The sequence below is a fragment of the Carya illinoinensis genome, chromosome 12, assembly GCF_018687715.1.
Source record: "Carya illinoinensis cultivar Pawnee chromosome 12, C.illinoinensisPawnee_v1, whole genome shotgun sequence".
Taxonomy (NCBI): Eukaryota; Viridiplantae; Streptophyta; class Magnoliopsida; order Fagales; family Juglandaceae; genus Carya; species Carya illinoinensis.
In genome coordinates, this window is record NC_056763.1 from 18,013,507 (window position 1) to 18,038,747 (window position 25,241).

The 25,241-nt window shown below is 34.1% G+C and overlaps 1 protein-coding gene across 1 annotated transcript; it reads left to right on the forward strand.

Annotated features, from left to right (window-relative positions):
* The first annotated feature begins 10,470 nt into the window (after positions 1-10,470).
* On the forward strand, positions 10,471-13,530 carry LOC122289066 (carbonic anhydrase 2-like). The gene is made up of 9 exons (XM_043095980.1): positions 10,471-10,636; positions 11,060-11,120; positions 11,262-11,345; positions 11,760-11,808; positions 11,979-12,095; positions 12,264-12,317; positions 12,442-12,527; positions 12,661-12,766; positions 13,134-13,530. Exons 2-9 carry the CDS (start codon positions 11,074-11,076, stop codon positions 13,305-13,307), a joined length of 717 nt encoding a protein of 238 aa, XP_042951914.1. The 5' UTR covers positions 10,471-10,636; positions 11,060-11,073; the 3' UTR covers positions 13,308-13,530.
* Positions 13,531-25,241: the final 11,711 nt, after the last annotated feature.

The window sequence follows — 25,241 nt, forward strand, 5'->3', positions numbered from 1 at the left end:
TGTCGAGCGTGCATTCAGGGTACTTCAACAACGATTTGCTATCATTCGTGGATCTTCCCGAATGTCCAAAATGAAGGAACTAACAAATATAATAAAAGCATGTGTTATTTTACATAATATGATCATTGAAGACGAACGTAATGATAGTGACAGTCTAAACATTAAGTATGATCAACTTGATGATGATCTCCCAGAATTGTCACGCAATCATACAATTGAGCTTACGGACTTCATCCAGCGTCATCATCATATTAGAGATAGCTCGGCACATCATCAGCTCCAAGAAGATCTAATTGAACATCAATGGCTATTATATTCCCAACATTAGCCATGTCGCATTCAAACTATGAAATTTCCTTCATGTTATTTACTTTTATGTTTGAGTTAATTTGCTTTGCATTTGTATTTCCATCATGTTATTTACTTTTATATTTGAGTTAATTTGCTTTGCATTTGTATTTCCTTAATGTTATTAGTGACTATGTTAATGGTAAAACTCTTTTATTAATGTCCTTGAGTATAATCGTGCAATCTATATTTGAAAATTTTTGGATCAATTATTTTTAAAATTATACTAACATATTACTTGCACAAAAATATTAAGGGACAGTACAACAAATGCTGAAAAATATTTACACATACTTTTTACACATCTATCATTGTTCAAAACACAAAATAAGAAATACAACTGGAAATGGTACATATTATCAATCAATGTTCAATTTTTAGAAGTATTGCGTCTCGCCATGAGTTCTCTTTGGAGTTGTTGGAAATATAATCGATGCATTTCAGGCATGGCACTCACGTCCATCATTATAATGCGCTGATCTTGATCTTTCAATGCGAGCTCTACTTTCTGCGCCTCTAACCTTAACCTGAACGGCATCAAGGCTACAATTTAGCCAAGCGGAGACAAGTAACTTGTCTTCTTCAAGGGTGAAATTCGCACCCCTGACTGATTTCCTAACGCCGAAAGGCTCGTTAGGGGGTAGGGGTGGAGAGTCATCAAGGGTCAACAGAGAAGATTCACTTTGCCCATCGTAAGTGGGGTTGAGTCGAGGATCTTGACTAAGGAGGTTGGTGAAGTACATATGTCCAGGGTCTTGTGAATCCATCTCTAAAAAAACATTTATATGTTAAAGCCCGTATCACTTTGAAGTTTGGTTTTTGATCAGGGCTTAGGAACCGAATAGGCACATCAAGAAAAGATTGCCACCCACTCATGGCTGGACCAACCGGTTGTCAGTATTTGTTGGCCGTCCGGGTTACCTAGCCATTGAGGAGATGGCAATCTATATCCCGTATCCCCACATGCGGTTGTCATCATCACAGCCAAGGGGGTTGAGTTTATACATTTATTTCTCTATCACAATATAATAAAAAACATCAACCAAACAACATGCAAATCACAATAATTTATATAAGAGCATCCTCATCCGATTTATATTTATATATAACATATATTAATAAGAGAAAAGGCTTAGAATGGTGTAAATATGCTCAACATGTATAAGTAAGGCGCCGAACATCGAATGGCTGCAAAATCCCACCCGAACCTCGATTGCCTTTTGTGGAAAGTACCACAAACTGCAATATAGTCATCCGAATGAGGATTACCCCGCCATATCGATGGGGCCCCATTAACACTTGTGAATTAACCCCCACTATAACACCATCATCACAACCTAATAACAACCCCCTCCCTGGCCACATACAAAACACTGCACCCCAACAACACAGAACAAATATTAGGACATTTCAATCCCATCACTTACAGAATTATCATTTCTGATCCTATATTGAATCCGAACCAAATATACATTAAAATTCTATTAAATCATGATAACATGGATTTACACAAGTAGCACCACTTCCTAGCTAGTTCCTCTCATCAAAATCTTTTAAAAAGGTATACAAAAAGGATCGGTCCAATGATACTTACATAAAATAAAAAAGGTTTGACCAATGGTATTCATAAGACAAGCAATAAATGCATAAACAATACACTAGGATAATCATTAGTTTAAAATTTATTGGCTGTGTTTAGGCAAAATAAAATATCACGGGAAACAATAGGATAATCATTTCATTTATACAAAACCCTTTCCCAGGCATTTGGTAAAAAAAGCTGTAATAATATTACAAGTAATGAAAATCTATTGAACTTTTCAAAGGGACAACATATAGCACTGATTCACTAGTATACTCCAATATACGTGGCACCCCAACTCTCTAACCATAATCCAGAAGACATAAGCAGCAATTAAAACACGTATCTACTGTCCACACGTATTTCCAATCACAAAACCAGCTAATAAACATAACTAAAACACTCTCAAAATGTTATTTATAGTCACGGCAATATGGTTAACACAAGGCAATATATATGTATTTCTTTACTTATCAAAATATATATACAGAACATACGTATTTATTTAATGTCCAGTCATTAGAACAACAAATATTTAGAACAACATTCAGTTTGAACAATTCCAATAATTAGAACAACATAATTACAAATAGTTTCTCATCACCAAAAATAAAACTCGAGTAGCAGCATACAATGGAGTAATAGAACTCGGTTTTTCCATACATGGCACCCCAACTTTCAATTCTATTAAAGCAACAGATGTATGGTCTAAAACTAATAGTCTAGTGAATAAATGGTCAAGTGCAGAGGTAGACAATTATTCTAGGCTGCTATAAAAATTTACAAGACTTCAAATCAGCCAAGAACTATATGCAGCTTGATCATCAACCAAGTATTGCGGTAAGACAACAGATAAAATGGAAGAAGCCATGTGGAACATGTTTAAAAGTCAATTGGGATGCTGTTGTAGATAACAAGGAAAATAAGGTAGGAATATGACTAATAATCAGAAATTCAGAAGGTGATATTCTAGCTTCTTTATGTTCAAGCTTTAATAGCCAATTATTGCTGAAGCATGTGCTCTTAGAAGAGCTATGATCCTATGCATAGAATTGGGATTGCCTCACCTAGTTCTAGAAGGAGAATTACAAGTTATAGTTAAAGTTGCTGCTAGTTGAGAAGAAATCTGCATAGAGTATAGTGTTTTGATTGAAGATGCAAGAAGAATGCTTTGGGAAAGACCAAGCTGGAGTCTCAGTTTCACTTACAGCGAGGGAAACATTGTAGCTCATAAACTTGCCAAGCCAACACAAATCAAAACAATACATGCCACAAAACTCAACAATATATAATTCACAAAAATTGGAAAGCATAATGGCCAACATAATTCACAAAACTATCAAAACAATACATACCACAATACTGTCAAAATATAATGCACAGAAATGACAAAACAGGATGCACAACACTGGCAAATTTCGGATTCCAACTTCAAAATGGCTAAATTTCATAAACTAACAGTTCATTACAAGATCTGCAAATTGCCAACATCTTCAACAATGATCAAAATATATACACAAGTCAAGATATTAAATGAGACAAGAATTATAAATGAAATCAATGGAAAAATAAGATAGCCAAGCATAATCACGGAGACAAGAAATATAAACGAAATCAATGGAAAAATAAGATAGCCAAGCATAATCACAACCCCACCCGAATTGAAACACCAATTCTGTTCTCAGTAAATAGATCAAATCACAGTTAAAGACTTCAAAATGCCCCAAATAAATGCAACCCCTAATTTTCTAGAGAATCCCCAAATTCAAAACCCCAAGGGACCTTCATTTGTGGGTTTTTTTTTTTTTTTTTCCATTAACCCAAAACCCTTTGAGAAATCCCTATAATTTATCCAAAAACAAGGAAAATAACAACCTTTCATTCTCACAAATTTGATATAGGATGAAAGAAGAAGACAGTAAAATTTGGAATAGGCATACCGATGAAGAAGACAGCAACAAACAAGAAGTTATGTCTATGATTGTAGAAAGTAAAATCTAAAATCTGGAATGGGCATACCAATGAATGCGAGATTCAAGGCCGAAGGGACTGAAAAATGAAGAGAAGCTAACTGTCGCAAGGAAGAAGACGCGGGATGTCAAAGGAGAGAGGGAACCGAAATCACATTTTGGGATGTATAGTAGGTCCCCATATATGGGGACCTACTGTAGCAACCGTAAACTTTATCCCAATTTTGGGGAACCGGATGGAGGAAGGTTTTAGATCAAACCTTAAAAATATCTCCAAAATATGAGGATGCGGAAGGGATGGAGAACCGAATGCGAGTGCTCTAATAGATGATAAAAAGATAGGAGCCAGGTTTGATCAGAGATGTTTGAACTTCGTGTCACTTATTAGGAATGATGTGAAAAGACCATTTGTAAGGATTCTCAGTTCCGTACTCTTATGGAAGATGTAGCTAGCTGCCTAAAATAATATGTAAGGCCTCGTTTGAATATTCAATTAAAATTACCATGAAATGGGATGTGATTAAATATTTTAAATAGTAATAAATTTTTTTAGTTAAGATAAAATGAAATAATTTATGAAAAAAATATATTTTTAGATAGTAAAATGAGATGAAATAATTTTTAATTTTTGAGATTTGAAAAATGGGTGGGTCATACTGTTTTATAGAGTATCTGAATTGTACACTGTTCATGTCAATTTAACATTGTTCATATACTATTTACATACTTATCATGTCAATTTTTGCTATTTATTTACTGTTTATTTAAGTAAATATTTTCAAAATTTAGGAACTGAAATATTACGTTTGGATAGTCAAAATTATTGTACATACAACTTTATATAAGATGTTTTCATCTGTTTTGACTAACCAAACCGTGTCTTATAAAAGTACTAGATAGCTTATATCGTTCATATCCTTCAGTCACTGCATGATCAATGTGCCTCTATTTACAAGTCAATTAGTCTATGGTACTAACCAGTTTTGCTTCCTCCTAAGGATAAAAATATCCTTAGGACTTCTTTGGAAATAGATTTTAGTTCAAAATATAAGATTTTATCTTATCACATCTATTTTCTAAACATAATTCAAATATAAAATTTTCAAACTAATCATTATAACTTTCTCAAATTTTCAAACAAAAAATAAAAAATAATTTAAAATTTTCAAATCAGCAAATAAAAATTATATTATAACAATATTTTAATTTTATAATATTTCTTATTCAACATTTTCTCTCTCCTTTCTCAAAACTAACAAATTACTCAACTCAAACTATTTCATTATTATTCACAAACTATCTTACTATTATTTACAAAATTTTCATTTTATCTCACTCTCAACTTAATGAGTGTTAAGATTTTGAAGATAAATTTTAAAATTTAAGTATTATAAACTAAATATTATCATTTATGTATCCTACGTATCGAATCGAGAACAAAAAAGCGTTTAAAACGTTTACATTTATTATAATTGTCCGATCATTAACTAACTTGGTTTGTGCATGAGAGGCTGAGAGCCATGATGTCTATTGTCTAACGTCAATAGATCATAACGGAGATAGAAAAGGAAAAAATAATAGAAATCATCATCAAAGGCATAGAACGATCGAGAATGCTGTTTTTCTTTGTAATAATGAGAATTAAGTTCATTTTGAAATATTGAATTCCGGTCACATCTTGTTTTTCTTTTCAAACTACACCCCCTAAACTATAAAAAAAATCCACAATTTACTGCCCTATATTTCCAACAATTTCATCTCTAAAATTTAACTTTATGTACATCCACATGAAGAGCTAGCTAGCTATAGATTATAACCAATCGGTAGTTTGAAAATTTGAAATTATGATCTATTTATATCAAGCATTTGGGTTAGATCAAGAACATACTTCTTCTCATTAAATAAACAAGATGGGTTACTAATAGATCATCGTCTTTGAATTACTCGAATACGATTTATTTATTACATGATAATATTAAAGTGACTATTAAATATGCCCACCAAATATACATATAAGTACAAATGAGTTTTTTAACGTTTATTTTCTTTTTCTTTACCTAGGACTAACTAAAATAAAATCCACAGCCGGCAACCACCTTCTGTGAGAAGCAATTCCCTATTATATATATGCATTAATGCATGTGATCTCTTGTCCTTTAGCTTTGTTAGTCCTAGGTAATTTCAAGCATGAGATCTATCTTTGGAAAACATGGAAAATTTCATCTAAATTTCCACATCTTTAAAATAAATATTAAAAAAAAAACCAATTATTACAGTACCCCAAGTTTCAAAAGTCTTCAATTTAATTACATGCACCCTACATTTCCAAAAATTTTATTGCTGAAATTTAATAAAATTTACTAAGAAAATATAAAAATATAATTAATAACAAAATAATTGGATTTCCAAGCAGTGGGGTCCGGTCAACTTGTAATGTAGACCCCATTTTTCTTTTTAAAATGGATGTAAATCTCTTATTTATATCCTCCAATAATATTATGATAATTAACGCCAAAAGATTTATTGACAGATCACTTTCCAAATCAAGCAACAATTTTCTCTATTTTTGTAACAACATGATTTTAGGAAATTAGCATTTACTTTGTAATTACCATATTCAATTAGTTACCTTAGATAGACTTATTCTTGTATCTATTTATTCAAACAATGTCTCAATGTAAAATTCAAGTGAATGAAATACAAAAGTTTGTATTCTTGATAAGATTTGAACACATCTATCGAATCAATTTCATAAAAAATAAAAAAAGTACAAAAATTGTCATATATATGGGTTTCTGTGTAGCCTCTTCTAGACTAACATGCATATCTCTATCGTTTAGTTTTGTTAGCGCTCATAGATTACATGATCTATCTTTTGCATCGAACTTAAGAAAGATCATTTGTTGTTTGAATAGTGAATTAAAATGAGATAAATTAAGATAAAATATAAAAGTTGAATAAAATATTATTATAATATTTTTTTTAATATTATTATTTTTTTTAAAATTTGAAAAAGTTGAAATATTATTTATTATATTTTGTGTAAAAATTTAAAAAAATTGTAATGATGAGATGATATGAAACACTTATTCTACCTAAATCTCTATTCGGCTTCTGAAATTATTTTAGATTATTTTATTATTATTCACAGATAGATATTATTATTTATAAATAATATATTATTATTCACTATTATCTCAATAATATTATTTACAGATAATTTGAAATATTTTTAAGTTTTTAAATCTAAATGTACCCTAACTGCGTGACTACCTGTGAAGAGGATCAGGAATGCTTGTTGAATATGTCACCAATTAATCATCCACGAGCTACAAAATATAAAAAATTGTATTTTAAAATATAAATTATTCTATTCTCGAATCGGTATTTAAAATATATCATTTATATAATTTAAATAATAATATTTTATTTATAAAATTTTAATTTTAAAATCTATCTTTTAAATCAAATTATCATGTTATATAAACTCTTCACTAGATATAATACTTTACATACCGGTTTAATAATAGATTTTTTTTTTAAAGTTTGTGTTCCACATTTATTTTTTGCAAATTATTAAACGTACCGATCGATGTAGTTTTCAACTTTGTAGGGACATTTTCACAAGTCAATTAGAAATCTAATGATAAAACAAAAAAACAAAAACAAAAAAACAAATAAAATTCTCTACATTTAATGTCAAGACGTGACAGCGCAGCCAACTTTATGAAATGACCCCGGCCAATGCGAAAACGACGAGCGTTGAAAAATAGAGCAAGAGAAAAATCAAAGCCTTATTTTTTTTTTCATTTTTTCTTTCACCATATTTTTAAACAATTTAAATATTTTTAAAAAGTAAAAAAAATCATATATTCATTTAAAAACACTTACTTAATAGTTAAGTAAAAATAAATGAAAATAAAAAATAAAAAAAGGTAGAGATTTTCGATAGAAAATTTTGTAAAACTAGTATTTTCCAATATTCAAAAATTGTCATATATATGGGTTTTTGTATAACCTCTTGTAGACTAACATGCATATCTCTGTCGTTTAGTTTTGTTAGTGCTCCCGAACTTAAGAAACATCATTTGTCGTTTGAATAGGAAATTGAAATAAGATAAATTAAGATAAAAGATAAAAATTGAATAAAATATTATTATAATATTATTTTTTTTAAAAATTTGAAAAAGTTAAATTATTTATTATATTTTATATAAAAATTTAAAAAAATTATAATGATGAGATGATATGAAACACTTCTTCTACCTAAACCTCTATTCGGCTTTTGAGATTATTTTGAATTATTTTATTATTATTCACAAACAGATATTATTATTTATAAATAATCAATTATTATTCACTACTATTTTAATAATATTATTCATAGATAATTTCATATACTTTTAACATAAATGGGTGACTAGTTGTGAACTGTGAAGAGGATCAGGAATGCTCGTTGAATACGTCAACAAGTAATCATCCACGAGTTGCAAATATGGAAAATTGCATTTTGTAATATGAATTATTCTATTCTCAAAATTGATATATAAAATATATTATTTATATTATTTAAATAATAATATTTTATTTATAAAATTTTAATTTTAAAATTTATTTTTTAAATCAAATTTTATTATATAAATTCTTTATTACGTATAATATTTTATATACTGATTTAAGAATAGATTTTTTTTTTTCAAATATTGTGGTCCACATTTATATTTTCAAATAATTAAACGTACCGATCGATGTAGTTTTCATCTTTGTAGGGACTGACATTTACACAAGTCAATTATAAATCTTATGGTGGAAAAAGGAAAAAAGCAAATGTGATATTTGGGGTAAAAAGTCATTCTAAAAAAATAAAAATAAAATTCTCTACAGTTATAGGTGAAGACGTGACAGCGCAACCAACTTTATGAAATGACCCCGGCCAATGCCAAAACGACGAGCGTTGAAAAATAGAGCAAGAGAAAATGTACAAAGTCGTTCCCCAGAAAACGTTTTGCATTCATCAGACGTACATCATGATGATGAATACTGTTATATATATAAGGTAAGGAGAATGTGTAAAATAAGTTTGTCTAATTAAGTTAAATAAGTTATTTATAAAAATAATATGACTTTAAAAAAAAAATTGATTAATGAAGAATGTAATATATAGAAATAGGTGGGGTTTTAAAATCAAAAGTAAATCAATACTTGCTGGATGTATCCATTTATACTAGCTAGCTTGTTCCACAATATGATTGCAGTATATATAAAATCACCCATATTTTAACTTGTATGCATGCATGGTTGTTAATTGACATCTTCAACGAACATTATATCAAATACTGTTGAGGTTGTTCCACATTAGTTGTAGAAGGGATTGGTAATCAGTTTATAAGTATGCGAGAAAATCTCACCTCTTGAACTAACTTTTGAAGTTAAGAGAGGTCCAAACCCACCTAACACATGCATTGTCATAACTGAAAGCAATGTCCGATATTCCAACATAAAAACATATACAAAAGACATGAAGAAAAATAAGCTTAACCATCTATTTTTCATATCTTCTACATTTTGTGTTGATGCTAGAATCTTGGATATTACTTTCGGTAATTACTCCTCCATCTAATCTTCTTTATTATATTTGATATTGCAAATGAGAGATAAAAACGAAGGAGCAAACCCTAGCTATATATGATCACTAATATCATGAAGACTTGATGAAGTTAGTGATCATTATCTAGGAATATTAATAGGATATCGATCTATACAAATTAAAATTAACCCATATCCAAGAAATTGATATTATTTTTCTAATAATTTGTTTTTGTTTTCATCTGTTGACGTGAAACAGAAGTAGCTAGCTAGAGATTCTCTCTACAAAGAGGTCTTTTTTATATAGGAAATTGACTCCATTCATTCATCAAATAAAAGTTACATCCATGACTAGATACATACATGAAATTTTTCAAATCACAAGCCAACTACTGCGTTTGGAGCTCTATCGGTAAACAAATTCTTTTGTGATTTGTATGGTCTTAACTATGCTGTTGTAGCTCTCTACAAACAAACCATTTAAGAAACAACACTATGCCTAAAACAGAGTTAGAGACTCATACCTCTCCCTCCATAGGAGGAAATGACTTAACCTTTACTAACAAAACGTTCATAAGAGAACTCTGTTTGGTTATACAGATAAGATGAGATTTTTTTAAAAAATTGTAATGATGAGATGAGATGTAATTATTATAAAATATTGTAATGATGAAATAAAATGAGATATTTTGGATAACCAAACGGGAACTTCTTTGTGGGGGCGGTAGGTTAGCTGAGAATTACATGTCTTGAACGTTTTATTGAATTAATTACTATATATAGAGAGACGTATGAGTTTGTTCATAGATATATGATCATATAGTACTTGACCCTTTCTGGCAGTAACATCAAGATAATTAACGCGAGAAAGACTAGTTTGTTTTATTTATTAATTTTTTCTAGACACGCGGCACGACAAATCAAACGTGTTTATTAAGATACCAACTTTTTCTCTTGAGAAATATTTCTGAGGAAGCTGCTAAGAAACTAGAAGCTGCATAGGCTAATTTGCTTATAAAAAGAGGCATTCAGTCACTGCAAAAAAATGCATAATATCACAGATATTTCACAGTAGTACTCTCGTGTTTTACATATATACTTCGATCGGCAACTGATCTACTCGTACTACTACTTCTACCAAAAGTTTGAAGTAAGAATCCTTTAACTTTTGTCTTAGCCAGCTAGCTTCTGATCTGTGTATATATTTTGGGTAAAATTTTAGCTTTGATTGCCATATTTAGGCAAGTTAATTTCTTCATTTTCCTTAAGTTTGAAGTCCATGTCTTTGATATATGGTTCTCTTTTTTTCTTTTATAATCTTCGACGGGTGGATTTTTTCTTGGAAATAATTATTTGATGCTCAGTCCCATGCATGGCAAGCTTTATATTTGTGAAAAGAGTAGCACTGCTAGTTAAACGCCTTTGCATCACACACTATCTACTGGTTCCTTGAAGCTAGCTATCCATTTTGAGTCGTAAAAATGGAGCTTTTTATTTCAAATATAAATTGCCCTTTTTTTAGACGTTTCAGTAGTTTATGTTTACGTTTCAATATTTTCTGATCAACTTGCAGAAGAATCATCAAATATGGCTAGTCTTTCTTTGGAGGAAACAGTACTTGAAGAAGTGAAGAGGTTTGATTAATTATGCTACTTCCTTAAATCCCATATCGGGCATAATTCAACCTTTTTCACGAGAGAGAAAGAGAGAGGCAGTGCCATTGTTTTTGCATTGGATGATTAAATCTGGCTTATATATTTCTTTGCTGCATGCAGTGAGACGGAAGATCACTTGGAATGCTTTGACCCAGTTCAAGCCATTATAAAAGGGTTTAAATACTTCAAGCAGAATGAATTCGAGTATGCATGACATGACCATGGATGCCAACATATACCAGTCATTAATTTATAAAGTGCTTTTATTTCTTTCTTCTAAAACCAAACTTGGCTTACATTTTCCTGTACAAAATTAGAAAAGCAGTTTGCATGGAGCTAGCTCATGCTTCACGCATGCATACGCGCCACTACAAAAGACCCGATTATTTGTGATGAGTTATGTACGACGAGAATATACTCATTCTAATTAAAAATAATCGTTTTGGTAACAAATAACTTGACATCAGAAGTGTTTTTCTTGTCATACTGGCTATCTGCCATATTTCTTGTATATATATCATGAATTCTATTGGTCCACTAACTCCAACTTGGAAACCTACCATTTCAAGTATATATTTTCATCCTTATGGTTTTCTTTGGCTGGATTTTAATTTGCAGCCCGAACAGACCGTTTTACGACGAACTTGCCAAAGGCCAGGAACCCAAGGTACTAAACATATATATATAATTTTATATAGGCTTGTTCGATCTATTAGCTAGGTTACTTAATTCCTACTATATATTCTCATAATTAAACCAGCATATATATGAATATAGTATTTACCATTTACGCAGCAAACTCATGAAGGATCTATCTGAATTAATTTTCTGGTGTAGTTTCTGGTATTCGCATGTTCAGACTCCCGAGTGTCCCCCTCTATTATCTTGAACTTCAAGCCTGGGGAAGCCTTCGTGGTCCGCAACATTGCTAACTTGGTTCCTGTGTTTGATCAGGTTTCTCATTAATTTATATCCCTAGCTTCACTATCAATATCTCCAATCATCTCTCTCTCTCTCTCTCTCTCTCTCTCTCTCTCTCTCTCTCTCTCTCTCTCTCTCTCTCTCTCTCTCTCTCTCTCTCTCTCTCTCTCTCTCTCATTTATATCCTTTGTTTTTGCACAGCTAAAACACTCCGGAACTGGCGCTGCCATTGAATATGCGGTATCGGTTCTTAAGGTGAAATATCGTCCATTTATCCGAGTTTTCTCCTGTGTTTCTGCAGATTTTCCCTTTTTCTTTTCACCTTCTTTTTCTAGGAATATTTCAATATTGTCTTACAAGAAAATAAATTCCAATATAGGTACCAAATATCCTTGTGATTGGGCATAGTCGATGCGGTGGGATAGAAAGGCTTATGTCCTATCCCGAGGATAATTCTGCTCCTTTGTAAGGCTTTCGATTCCCCCCCGGATTATTAATCATATTTGAAGTACTTTCTCGAGAAAATCAATCTAATGAATGTGGATAAAATTATAACCAACTTACTGAATACATCCATCCGATCGATTAATATGTGCAGTGATTTCATCGACGAGTGGGTCAAAATTGCTTTACCTGCCAAGAAGAAGGTCAAGGCAAATTGGGGCAATTGTTCATTTTACGAACAATGTAAACAGTGTGAAAAGGTTGGCTTATCTTCATCATGCTTAATTATTTATATCTAATCATTACTCAAAAAATCAATCAATTTTATCAACAACGTCAGCATGAAAGAAATGTTGATTACAATTGAGTAATGCTATATATAATTTTAGAATGTATAAATTCCGTATGCTCATTTGGAATAAAAAAAAGTTTGGTCCACTAATAAAAAATAATTTTTTTATATGAGTTCAAGATTATCTACTTTTTTTGAAGAAAATACGTGAGACTTGTATAGTACCCTAAGACTACAAATATCTTTTTCCATTTCAATTATACAGCTAAAAAACTCATGATCTTTCCTAATCCATGCACGTACGTTTCAATTATATATGTGTATAATTAATGCAGGAGGCAGTGAAGTTGTCCCTTACGAACTTAATGACATATCCATATGTCCGAGAGGCGATTGCAAACAATGCACTCAAGTTGATGGGTGTATACTATGATTTTGTTGATGGAAAATTAGAGGTTGTGCTGTTCGAGGGTACTGATCACTTTTCACCTCCCATCCCAGCTATCTGAGTGATCTCTAAGTTTTTAGTCATGTTGTCTCTTATTGGCAATATTATCCACAAAATAATTAAGCAAAGGCAGGACCCCTTTGCAAACTGCGCGCATGCATTTTGTTTTTTGTAAGCTTTAAGCTGATGATCTGGTTGTTTCAGACATGCTTTGTAAATTCCCATATTCTCCTACCATCCCCATATGAGTACTGATCTAAAGTTATAGTCTCAAGCTTTTTTAATTTAATGTATTCAGCACTGCTGCGTTTTGTGATCTTTTAATTTAAGGCAGAATAGTTCTCTTCAATATTGTCCCTAATAACACTTCAATAAATATATATATATATATATATATATATATAATATAAATATGATTGTAGAATATAAATATGATTGCAGGAAATAAATATGAATATGATTGCAGAAAATAAATAATGGAAAATATAAAAAAATAAGCAAATACTGAATATAAACAAGTTTATTAAAATAAACAAGTTTTAACAAGATTACAGAAGAATATCTGGAAAGGTTAGGGATGAAGAAGAAGAGAAGGAAGGTGAGGGAGAAGAGAGGCTCTGGTCTTAGTAACTAGAGTCGAGGGAGAAGCTCTAAAAGAAGTTGTGCCTAATGTTGAGGCCAGGCATTCCTTTTATAGAGTAAGGAAGCACTGTATATAATCATTAGAGTAGAGATACAGTGAAAGTAAAAGTAAATGGTATTGTACACAATCATGAGTAGAGGTACAGTAAATATGTCACCCGTGATTGAACAGTGTATTCAATCCCGTGAATCAAGGCAGCTGGCTGTCAGCAGAATAATGATGGATCAGTCATCAGATAGTCTAGGAGTGTCTTCTGAATCATATCCAAATGTGTTACTGTAGGAGGCTTCAGATGAGGCTTCTGATTCTGCATCAGAACTGTCTTCCTTCAGTGATTGTTGGAGTAGGTGAATTAAATCCTTCTTTGTTAGTCCCCGTAGAAATATTCTTTTTCTTAGACTTGGAGGATTGAACAGACTTCTGGGAGGAGGAAATAGTTGCTTTCTTCTTTGAAGTGGTTGAACTGGTCGGTGCCTGGATTAATGGATATTCAGGCGCTGATCGGTCAATAGCAGGGAAATCTTCAGAGTTTTTCAGATTAAGAGTAGTCTGACCAAACTCTTTAGAAATAGTATTGATCATGTTTGCCATGTGAGGGAATCTGTCCCACCATTTAACAAAGGCAAACCTGTGTAGAATATCACCATTTTTCTCGTAGGACCATTTTAGGATCCATGGAGGTTTGAATCTTTTACTGAAATGAATGCAGTATGGAAATTTAGACTCATATGCATCCAACTTTGAAGAGATTGATTGAATAAAGGATTTGTAGGCCTGTTGGAGTTGCTCTGGGGAAAGTGTCAGGAATGAGTCCAAACTGGTGCCACCATTTATTGAACCACAGTGAAATTTTTCCTCTGAAATTCTTATCAAAGTTAAAAAACCACGAATGTGACATATCTGGTGTCTGGAAAAGTATGAACCTGAACCAGGCATCAATGTAGTCATAATAATTGTAAGTAATTTCTGAATCACGGAGTTTTTTAGAAGTAGAGGGGTGTGTACCCCAATCTTCTTCAGTAATGAATCTGAGAATATAAGCACTATGATAAATCAGTTTGGAATCATCTGTTTTATCATAAATGGGTTTAATGGTTAAGGAATCAGTGTGGATCAGAATACTGGAATAAAACTGGAGACTTTTGGCTGGATTATCTGGGATCCAATGGAAATTGGGGGGAAAATAGCAGGTAGCTATCTTATAGGGATCTGTATCTATAGATCGATTGGATTCAATGTAGAATAGGTTCCAAGAATACATTTTTTTGATGTATTGGGTTTTTGAAGCAAGGAGGAATAATTGAGTAGGCCTTGCTGTTGCTGAAGCAATAGGTTTGGCATATGGATCATATGGAGTTGAAACAGTTGAAGCAAAAGAGGCAGGTTGATATATACTACCCAAGGTAGTAAATCGGTTGGCAATTTCCACAGGAGGTGCCGGTTTGGTTGAAACAGGTGGTGGTGGGGCGGGGACAATTTGTTTTCCTTTATCTTGTTTTTTGCTCATGGTTACTGCAAGAATTTACGAGTAAGGAAATCAGGAATAGAATTATCAAAAACTTTAATATACTCAACATCAAAGTCAAAAACACTTAGAATAGCTTGCCATCTGGCGAAAATATGTTTAGATGCAATGTTTTGAACATCTTGTTCTAATACATATTTAGCACTCATGCAATCAATGCGTAATAGGAATTTTTTGTTTAATAAATCACTTTGGAATTTTGATATGCATAATACTATAGCAAGTATTTCTTTCTTAATAGTGCTATAATTATGCTGTGCAGGGTTCCAGACTCCAGAATGGAAACGAACAATTTGCTCAGAAGAGTCTGGTGAAACTTTTTGTTTCAGAACGCCGCCATAACCTATGTCTGAGGCATCTGTTTCCACAATTTTGAAGGAATCAGGAGTATGAATACCAAGGCATGGAAGAGTTTTGACATATGCCTTGATCTGCTTAATAAGATTGGTATGGATATCTGTCCAAACAGGAGGATTAGTATGCAGACGATCAAACAATGGTTTACACTGTTTTCTCATGTTTTGATAGAATTCAGCAACATAATTGAGGGAACCAAGGAATCTTTGTAATTGATTTTTATAAGTGATGACATCAGAAAATTTGTCAGCAAATTCTATAGCCCGATTGATGGGTCTAATTTTGCTTTCTGAAATATCATAACCAAGGAAACGAATCTTGGTCTGGAACAAATTGATTTTCTTTGCAGAAACAACAAGACCATTTATTCTGATGATATCAAGAAACGTTTGTAAATGTTTCCAGTGTTCATCAATGGATTTGGAGAATATGAGGACATCATCAATGTAAACAATGGTAAAATGGGTGAAGGCATTGAAAATGTCATTCATGATATTTTGGAATTCACTAGGGGCATTTTTTAGGCCAAAGGGCATCACGTTCCACTCACAGTGACCAAGGGGAGTAGTGAATGCAGTTTTGTATCTATCTGACTCACAGATCTGGATTTGTCAAAATCCTGACTTAAGGTCAAATTTGGAAAAGACTACTGCATCACTTAATCTCCGTATTAAGTTATTTTTGTTGGGGATGGGATACCTGATCCACTCTAAGATTTTGTTTAAAGGTTTGTAATTAATAACTAGACGAGGAGTACCTATTTCTATTTCTGCATTTTTTTGGACATAGAAAGCAGCACAAGACCATGGAGACTTACTAGGTCTAATAATGTTTTTAGCAAGTAAATATTTGATTTCTTGTTTACAGAATTCTAAAGTTTTACTATTCATCTGAATAGGGCGAGCTTTAGTGGGAAGGTTTTTCTCAGAGAAATCCTTAACATAAGGAAGGGAAACAACATGTTTTTTCCTATGCCAAAAAGCATTGGGGAGATCAGAACAAACATCAGAGATTAATCTTTGATTAAAATCAGCAATTTTTGATTAGAGCAAAGGATTAGACAAATGTTTAGAGATCTTTTTGTATTTGATTTCCTGTTGAAGGGAATTCAAATGCTGGGTTTTTGCCAAAAGCAAGGATTTCAAGCTTTTGTCAATGTCGATTTCGAATTTTGTAGCGAAAGTAAATTTCACTTTTTGTCCAAAAGGATCAGTAGTGATACCATCTTTGTCAGAAATAAAAGGATATAAAGCAGAGATAAAAGGGATTCCTAATATGACTTTATCAGACATATTTCAGACTAAAACAGAAGGAATTTTGAAGCAAACATTATCTTGGCAAACATGAGCATTGCTTAACTCATAATTGATCTTCATCTTAGATCCATTTGCCGCAGATAGCTTTTCAGTAGATTTTTCATAATATCTACTAGGAACTAATCCTTCTTGGATACAATTCATATCCGATCTGGAATCAATTATAGCAATAACAGAGAATTTGAAATCATGAGCAATGATAATGTTAACGCGTGAAAACCATTTGGGGGGAATGGAATGGTGAATTAAAGCAATCTGATTTTCTGAAGATTTCTCTTCAGTTTTCTCAGAACTAGAAGGCTGCTCATCATCAGAAGGGATGCTATGATCAAAATGTTTATCAATTTTAACACATAAAAGCTCTTGCTGTAAAGCAGAGTTTGAATCTTTGAGTTTATTGACCTCAGTCTTGAGTTCAATAATCTCTTTTTTTATTAGATTTACTTCATTTTGTAAATCTTGGGTGGAAACTTCTTTAGGTTTTTTCTTCTGAAACCTTTTTAAAGTTTCTTGAAAATTGATCCTTTGTTTAGGAGGCTCTGACTCAAGATGAGTCAGTGTCTTCTTGAGCTTAAGAAGGTATTCTTGTTTAAGCTCTGGATTCTGAATTTGTGAAATCATAGTTAATAAAAGATTTTCTTGTTCTTCACATTTGGATAAAACATTAATTGTTTTTCCTGTAGGTTTGCAACAAGGGTCAGTGCAATTACAATCAAGCTTAATAATGGGAGAATTAGAAGATTCAGTTTCTGAGTGATATTCTGAATCACTAGAACTGAATTCACTCATGTCAGAGGAAGAAGCTGCTTTCATTTCCATGAGTTGGAATAATTCTTCTTGATCAATGACACTAATATTCAACGCATTAATCTTATTTTTGAATTTGTTAGGTTTTTGGGTACATTTATCAGCAAAATGTCCCTTCTTCCCACAATTAAAACATTTTCCTTTTGAAGCATTTTGGAAATTCTTCTTTTTAGGTAAGGATTTCTTGTTAGGTGATTTTTTGTAAAAATCATCACGGGGTTTTCTCCTGTAACCACCACGAGGTTTGGAAAACTGTTTAAACTGCTTGGGCTTTCGTCTAGAAGAAGCAATAGGAGGAAGGCCATACTGTTCACAAAATGTTCCCATTTCGTACTTGGCTTTCTTACTACTTTTCAACTGTTGACGAAGCATACGTTGATCATTGCACATACTAATACCCAGCTTCTTAATTACGCTGAAAATATCACCATAAGTGAAATTATCATAATTAAAAAACCCCGAGGTATCAGTGAGTTCATCCTTGACTTTGAGAGCAAAAGGATGAGGTAAACCATCGATGAATTTTTCCTTCCAGTAAGGCTTCTGACTATTGTCCCGAAGCATTACTCTGGAGGTAAAAACATCTTGATACCATCTGTAATCAGACATTTGACGACATCGCAGATTATTTAAATAATCAAGAACACGATTTGTAATATTAGAAGGAGTACCAATAAAGTGCTTAATAATAGTATAGATTAAGGTATTAACACCATCGAAAGGAGTAGAGTTAATAGCAGGATCAAAAACAGGGAGTCCATTGTCATCTTTTTTGACAGCATATTGGATTGCTTCTCTGGTCTCCGAAAAAAAGGTGTTTATCCCACTAGTTACGGATCATTCCAGTACAACCAGTGGTTAAGATAACAACAATATCAAGTTCTCTAATATTATTATTAATGTAAGCATTTGCAACTAAAGACATTTTACTCATGGTATTTAGTATTTCTTGTTCAGACATACCATCAATATTCCATTCGTAAGTTTTATCAGCTGAATAAGAGAATTGAGATTGAAAGATTTTTTTTTCGAATTGTAAATCAGGGGGTGTAGTTTTGAATACCAGTTTCTTATAAAACTCATTGGATTGGGTTTGGATTCAAGACCAGCAAGTTTGAAGTCATCTTGGTGAAAATTCTTTTCGAGTAAATCAATGTTTCGAACAGTTGAGGACTCACTTTCAGATGAGTCTGCATCAGTAGTTTGAACAAAACCATCTTCTTCCTCTTTGTTGGTCAAAGCATTAGAGGATTTTTCTGGTTTACTAGAGGAGGGTTTTTCAATCTTAATATTTTTAAGCATTTGATTAATTTGATCAAGGGTTCGGGCTTGTTTGGTTTTGAGATCCAAGATTGGCCTTTTTTCTGGTAAAATAAGCAAAGGTTTGTTGGTAGACTGGGAAACAGGTGTTGAAGATTGGATGAAAATTGGATTTTCCATCTTTTCTTCGATCCTATCCAGTTGTTGTCCTATGGTTTGGAGATAAGTATTAGAAAAATTATTCTATTGGATAATTTTCTTTGTTTCAGACAAAACTGTGTTAATTTCTTGATTATTGGACTCAGTATTTGGTGCTTTAAAAGGTGAAGCGGTTAAATCAACACCTAAATGAGAAATAACAATTGCCTCTGAAGGAGGATGACTGGACTTAACAGTAGTCCTTCCTTCTTCCTTGACAAAATCAGTTTTTAAAACATTAAAACTATTTTTTGAAACATAGTAATTTTCAAGGAAATCAAAGAAAAGAATATGTTTTTGTTCGGTGTTCATCTTTTCTTTCCATTTGCGTTTAACACGTGATTTTTCAAGATTAGAAAAAGTCGCATGATAAGTTTTTCTCTTATCATGGTTTTCTTTTGAATTGTAATCTTTGAACAGAGAAATTAAATCTATCTCAAAATAATTTCTGTTAATGACGTTAAGCTGACTAGGTAAAGGAGCAATGGAAGCAGCCATATCTGAAGCTGTAGGAGACAAAGTTGAAGTATCTTCATGATCCTTGTTAGCTTCTTCCTTTATGGATTTGCCTTTAGATGTTTCAACATCTTTGGCTTAATAAAAGGCAGAGGTAATTTAAGAGGACGTAGAAACCCCTTTCATTTTTAAATCAGAATTATTTAAAACAGGTTGAGCAGCTTTTGTAGAATCCTTAAGAAAGATATTGAGATTTTGATCTCTTCTTTCACAGTCTTCTGCTGCAGGATTAAAAGAAGATCTAGATCCAGCAAAAGAGTTTCTTCTAAAACTTGTAGCCAGAGTTGGATCAAAGCTAATTTTGACAGTACCATCTAAATATTGTTGAATATAATCAAGATCAGGTTTGGCAGTTAAGATGGGAGCAGATGGAACTTCTTGGTTTAGGATCCATTCATTAGGAAGAGAAATATCTTTCCAGTGAATTATTGTTGGAACCTTTACGTTGGCATCAGGGGTAGAACTTTGGATTAACAAAGTTTTTCCTCCTGTAGATTTCAGAACAGTTTTGGGATTTAAAATTGATTTTAAAACCCTGTAATAGATTTGGTAAATAACACCAAGGGGTTTGCTTCCTTTGATCATATCATAACCAGAGGTAGCAATGTTTAAAGTTAAAGCTTTTAGAATATTTGGATCATTCAAAGCAAGTGGTAAGTCAGGAAAGCAATCAAAGTAAACAGGACCATTGAACAAAGAAGATTGAATCATACCAAGAATGCTAGTTTCAAACTGATTATGTCTAGCATCTCTTAAGCATAGAAGAATGGAAGCATTAATTCCTAATCTTGTTAATGGTTTAACAGCGATCTGGACAAATCCAATATGAAGAAACTTAGAACCTTTTGACAAGAATTCCTGTATGGATTTCTTAGTGAAAAGATGATATTTTTCTTGAACATTGGAGACTTCACAAGTTTGTTCAACAGTTTTAACTTTGAATTCTGAATTAAAACTAAGATTAGACTTAAACCAACTTGTTTGGTAAATAGAACTGGGTTGAATACGTGGAATCGTCCATTGATTCCAATTAACAGAAGGATCAGTTTCTTCAACTGAGAAATCTTCCTCATTAATGATATCAGGGGGTTCAATTCTAGAACTGGAACTAATAGTTGAATTAGATCTATACATTTTACTTACTTTGTTCTTAAACAAAACAGTGCCTCACACCTCAGAAGTCTCAGGTAATCTCAAAACTAATCTCACCCTGGCGTCCAAATGCCCTACGCTCACCTAGCAACGGGTCTTACAGGACAGTAGGTCTCTTGACAGGTCTGGGAATAACTAGACAGAGTAGGAGCTCGGTCTTTGGTTTGTAGAACAACAAAATAAGTGAAATGATAAGAAGTAATTACGAACTATCAATTACCAGGAGCCTAAAAGATGGCTCAGATACCAAAGATAGCGGAAGTAAAGAGGAGAAGAAGAATCAAGAAAAGAGTAGGAAGATAAGCACAAAGATAAATGGCAAGAATTAAACGTGAGCAAGAATATGTTGCGGCTCAGCCGACCTATCCATGTATGCAGTACTGAAATATAAATATGATTGCAAAATATAAATATGATTGCAGGAAATAAATATGAATATGATTGCAGAAAATAAATAATGAAAAATATAAAAAAAATAAGCAAATACTGAATATAAACAAGTTTATTAAAATAAACAAGTTTTAACAAGATTACAGAAGAATATCTGGATAGGTTAGGGATGAAGAAGAAGAGAAGGAAGGTGAGGGAGAAGAGAGGCTCTGGGCTTAGTACCTAGAGTCGAGGGAGAAGCTCTAAAAGAAGTTGTGCCTAATGCTGAGGCCAGGCATTCCTTTTATAGAGCAAGGAAGCACTGTATACAATCATTAAAGTAGAGATACAGTGAACGTAAAAGTAAATGGTATTGTACACAATCATGAGTAGAGGTACAGTAAATATGTCACCCGTGATTAAACAGTATCTTCAATCCCGTGAATCAAGGCAGCTGGCTGTCAGCTGAATAATGATGGATCAGTCATCAGATAGTCTTGGAGTGTCTTCTGAATCATGTCCAAATGTGTTACTGTAGGAGGCTTCAAAGGAGGCTTCTGATTCTGGGTCAGAACTGTCTTCCTTCAGCGATTGTTGGAGTAGGTGAATTAAATCCTTCTTTGTTAGTCCTGTAGAAATATTCTTTTTATTGGACTTGGAGAATTGAACTGTGATGACCCGCTTTTACGTTTTTTTTTCACTGAAGGGTTGTTTTTAATTTAATTAATATATTGGTTTATTTATTTTAAATTATTGCGTTTTAAATTGGTTTTTATTTATTTGATGTTGTGTTTTATTTATTTAGTCGTTTTACGATTTTTAATCTCGTTTTCGACGGATTTGTTTTGTTTTCTGGAGTGAGGATTGGACCTCATTTCTTTCCTGCATCTTTTCTTTTCCCTTTACCCTTTTTTCTCTTTTTCTCTTTTCTTTCTTTTTCTTTTTTTTTTCCTTCTTTCTTTTTCTCCCTTCTTTCTTTCTCCCCCGAGCACCCCGTGCGTCGACTCTCTCTCTCTCCTCTCCTTCACGCCGTTCGACCCATCTGCCCTGACCCACTGTCGTCCGGCCACCGTGGTCGACACCACCCCCGCCGGTCTACTCCCCTCCAGCCGGTGCACCACTCCACCGAATCCAACCCCAGCCGTGCCGCCGTTTAGCCGGAAATAGCCCTTTAAGCCACACGGATTTTTACTCCGATCTGCCGCCGTCACTACACCTCCGGCCACCACCTCTTCACCACTTCATCACCGACTCCTTGCCGTCCTAACCCACCCATTTCTGGCCTCTAATAGTCACTGAAACAGCTCCCACGAGCTAGTTTCCGTTTTGGAAAATCCGGCCTTCAACCGTTTCCGCCACCACCCACGGCCAAACTTCACTTCCATTAGCTTCATAAACATCCTTAGACCCTTCCCCATCAATCCCGAGCCTTGGTTTGTCCCCGTTCAAAAGTGGATATTTTACAACCCACGGCCACAATGAAATTTCACTATTACGTTGCTTTCCTTCCGCAATTTGCAACACCGCGTGTTTTCTAAAAATACCATAAAGTGCTGTAAGTATTTGCCAAACCCTACTTTCAGATTTAAATATATTTTTCTCATTCAATAATTATTTGTTGTTGGTTGGCTGATTCCAGACTGAGTTCGAGGAGTTCCGGGGTCGGATGGATGGAGGACGGAGTTGCTTGTTTTATTGATTTATGGTTGGTTGATCTTTTGTGCATTGATATCGCATTTACATGGTGCATGCACGTGCGTTTTATTTAAATTGAGAAAATCCTGTTTTTCGGCGTAAGTGGATTTTCGGGTGCATGTGTATCACGACCCCAAGCCGGGATGGGGTATTATTCCGGTGGAGCTCCACTGGTCACTCGGGACCGTGATAAACTGAGTGACGTCCCCTGAGTTGTCGTTGGACGACGACGGGAGAGGGGGCTAGAGGATGCTTGGCTACGAATGTGCCAGGCGCGAAACCGGGCATCGCTCTATGCACCAACTCCGTGGCCCTTTGCTGGCGAGGGCTAGAGGATGCTTGGCTACGAACGCGCGGGGCGCGGAACTGGGCATCGCTCGTTTAGGTGTCATATGCGTGGTCATTACCTGCGATGTGACACTGGAGCCAGGGTGTGCGAATGACCCCTAGGGGAGGTCATGGTGCATACGGTTTAATTGGTAAACGTTTTGAGTTTGATATGGGCCAAATGTGACTTTTGGCGTGATATCTGGAAAGGATTTGTTTTTGGGCCAAATGAGACTTTTGGCGTGTGTGGAAAAATATGATTTTATGGGTTTTGCGCATTGACATCACTTCATGCATATTGTTTGAGTTCTATATCTTTTTATCTGGTGGTGTTTGGATTTTTACTTACCTGCGGCACCATTTTTGGTACCGTAGATTTTGGTGCAGAGACCGAGGATGAGGAGGAGGAGGCTGAGCCCGAGGATGCGGCTCCGCCAGGATGCTGATGTTATGTTTCGTATTTGGTTTAAAACTATATTTGCGTTTTGTAATATTTATTTATGTATGTGTTGAACAACTTTGTATTAAACAAGAAAATTTCTGGTACTTAGTTATTGACTTGGTTTTCGCTACGTATTTCTCGAGCACATTCGTCGCTTATACACACACTTGGCACACGTCGATAGGATAATGACCCGTGATGTCATCATCCGGACGTCTCGATTTTCCCGTGTCCGTGCATGGGGATTTGGGGGCATCACAGGTGGTATCAGAGCAGTTTGGCTCTAGGTAAAACCACATGTCCCGTAGGTAGTACCAGAATGTTTTTAAGGTTGTGTTTTAAAAATTATGTTAAGTAAAGTTGTTATTTGATTTGTTTTATTTGTTTTATTTATTTGAACTTGTTTGCTTGTTTTTATTTATTTAGTTATGTTTTTGCAAGCTGGGTTCTTTTTGTTTCTTGTTATGTGGTGTTGGTCTTTGGTTTTTATTTTTGTTTGTTGTTGGTTTTATTTGTTTTGTTTTCTTAAAGGGGGTCAAAGGTTGTGGTGGCAGAAAAGAATGGTGAGACCAAGGAAATCTACTCAGGAGCCACGGGACAATACATCAAGAGATGACTCCATAGCCCAAGCAATACGGCAGATGATGGAGTTTATGCAGCAGAATTTTAGGCCACAGCAGACAAGGCCTTGGCCACAACCAGGAGGACCTTGGCCACAACAAGGGGGTCTCTGGCCGCCACAAGGAGGGCCTTGTCCGCAACAATGAGGACTTTGGCCGCAACCAGGAGGTCCTTGGCCACATCAGGAAGGGTCTTGGGTATACCCGGGAGGATTTAGTAGCATGGTGCAAGCCGGATGCACCTATGAGCACTTTCTGGCGCATAGGACTCCACACTTCACTGGAGAAGAGGATCCACTTCAGGCTGGAAAGTGGATTAAGGTCTTGGAAAGAACTTTTAAGGTGTGTGGTTGCACCGAGGCGCAACAGGTACTCTACGCCAGCTATTTGTTGCAAGGCACCGCTTCTGATTGGTGCGATACCAAGAGGGTGATGCTGGAAGCAGAATTGAGATCTTTCGCCGCTATGACCTGGCAGCGCTTCAAGAAAGAATTTAACGACCGCTTCTTTTCCGCTTCTATAAGGAAGCAGAAGGCAAGAGAGTTCTCAAATTTGGTTCAAGGGAGCACGACAGTGGAACAGTACTCCCAAAGATTTATAGAACTTGGGCAGTTTGCTCCCCACCTCATCACCACAAAGGAGATGCGAGCTGAGCGTTTCCAGGAGGGACTACGCCCTGATATACGCCGTATGGTGGTCAGTCACCGGATATCCACTTTTTAGGACTTAGTGGATGTGGCCACCCTTGTGGAGCGAGAGAATAATCTG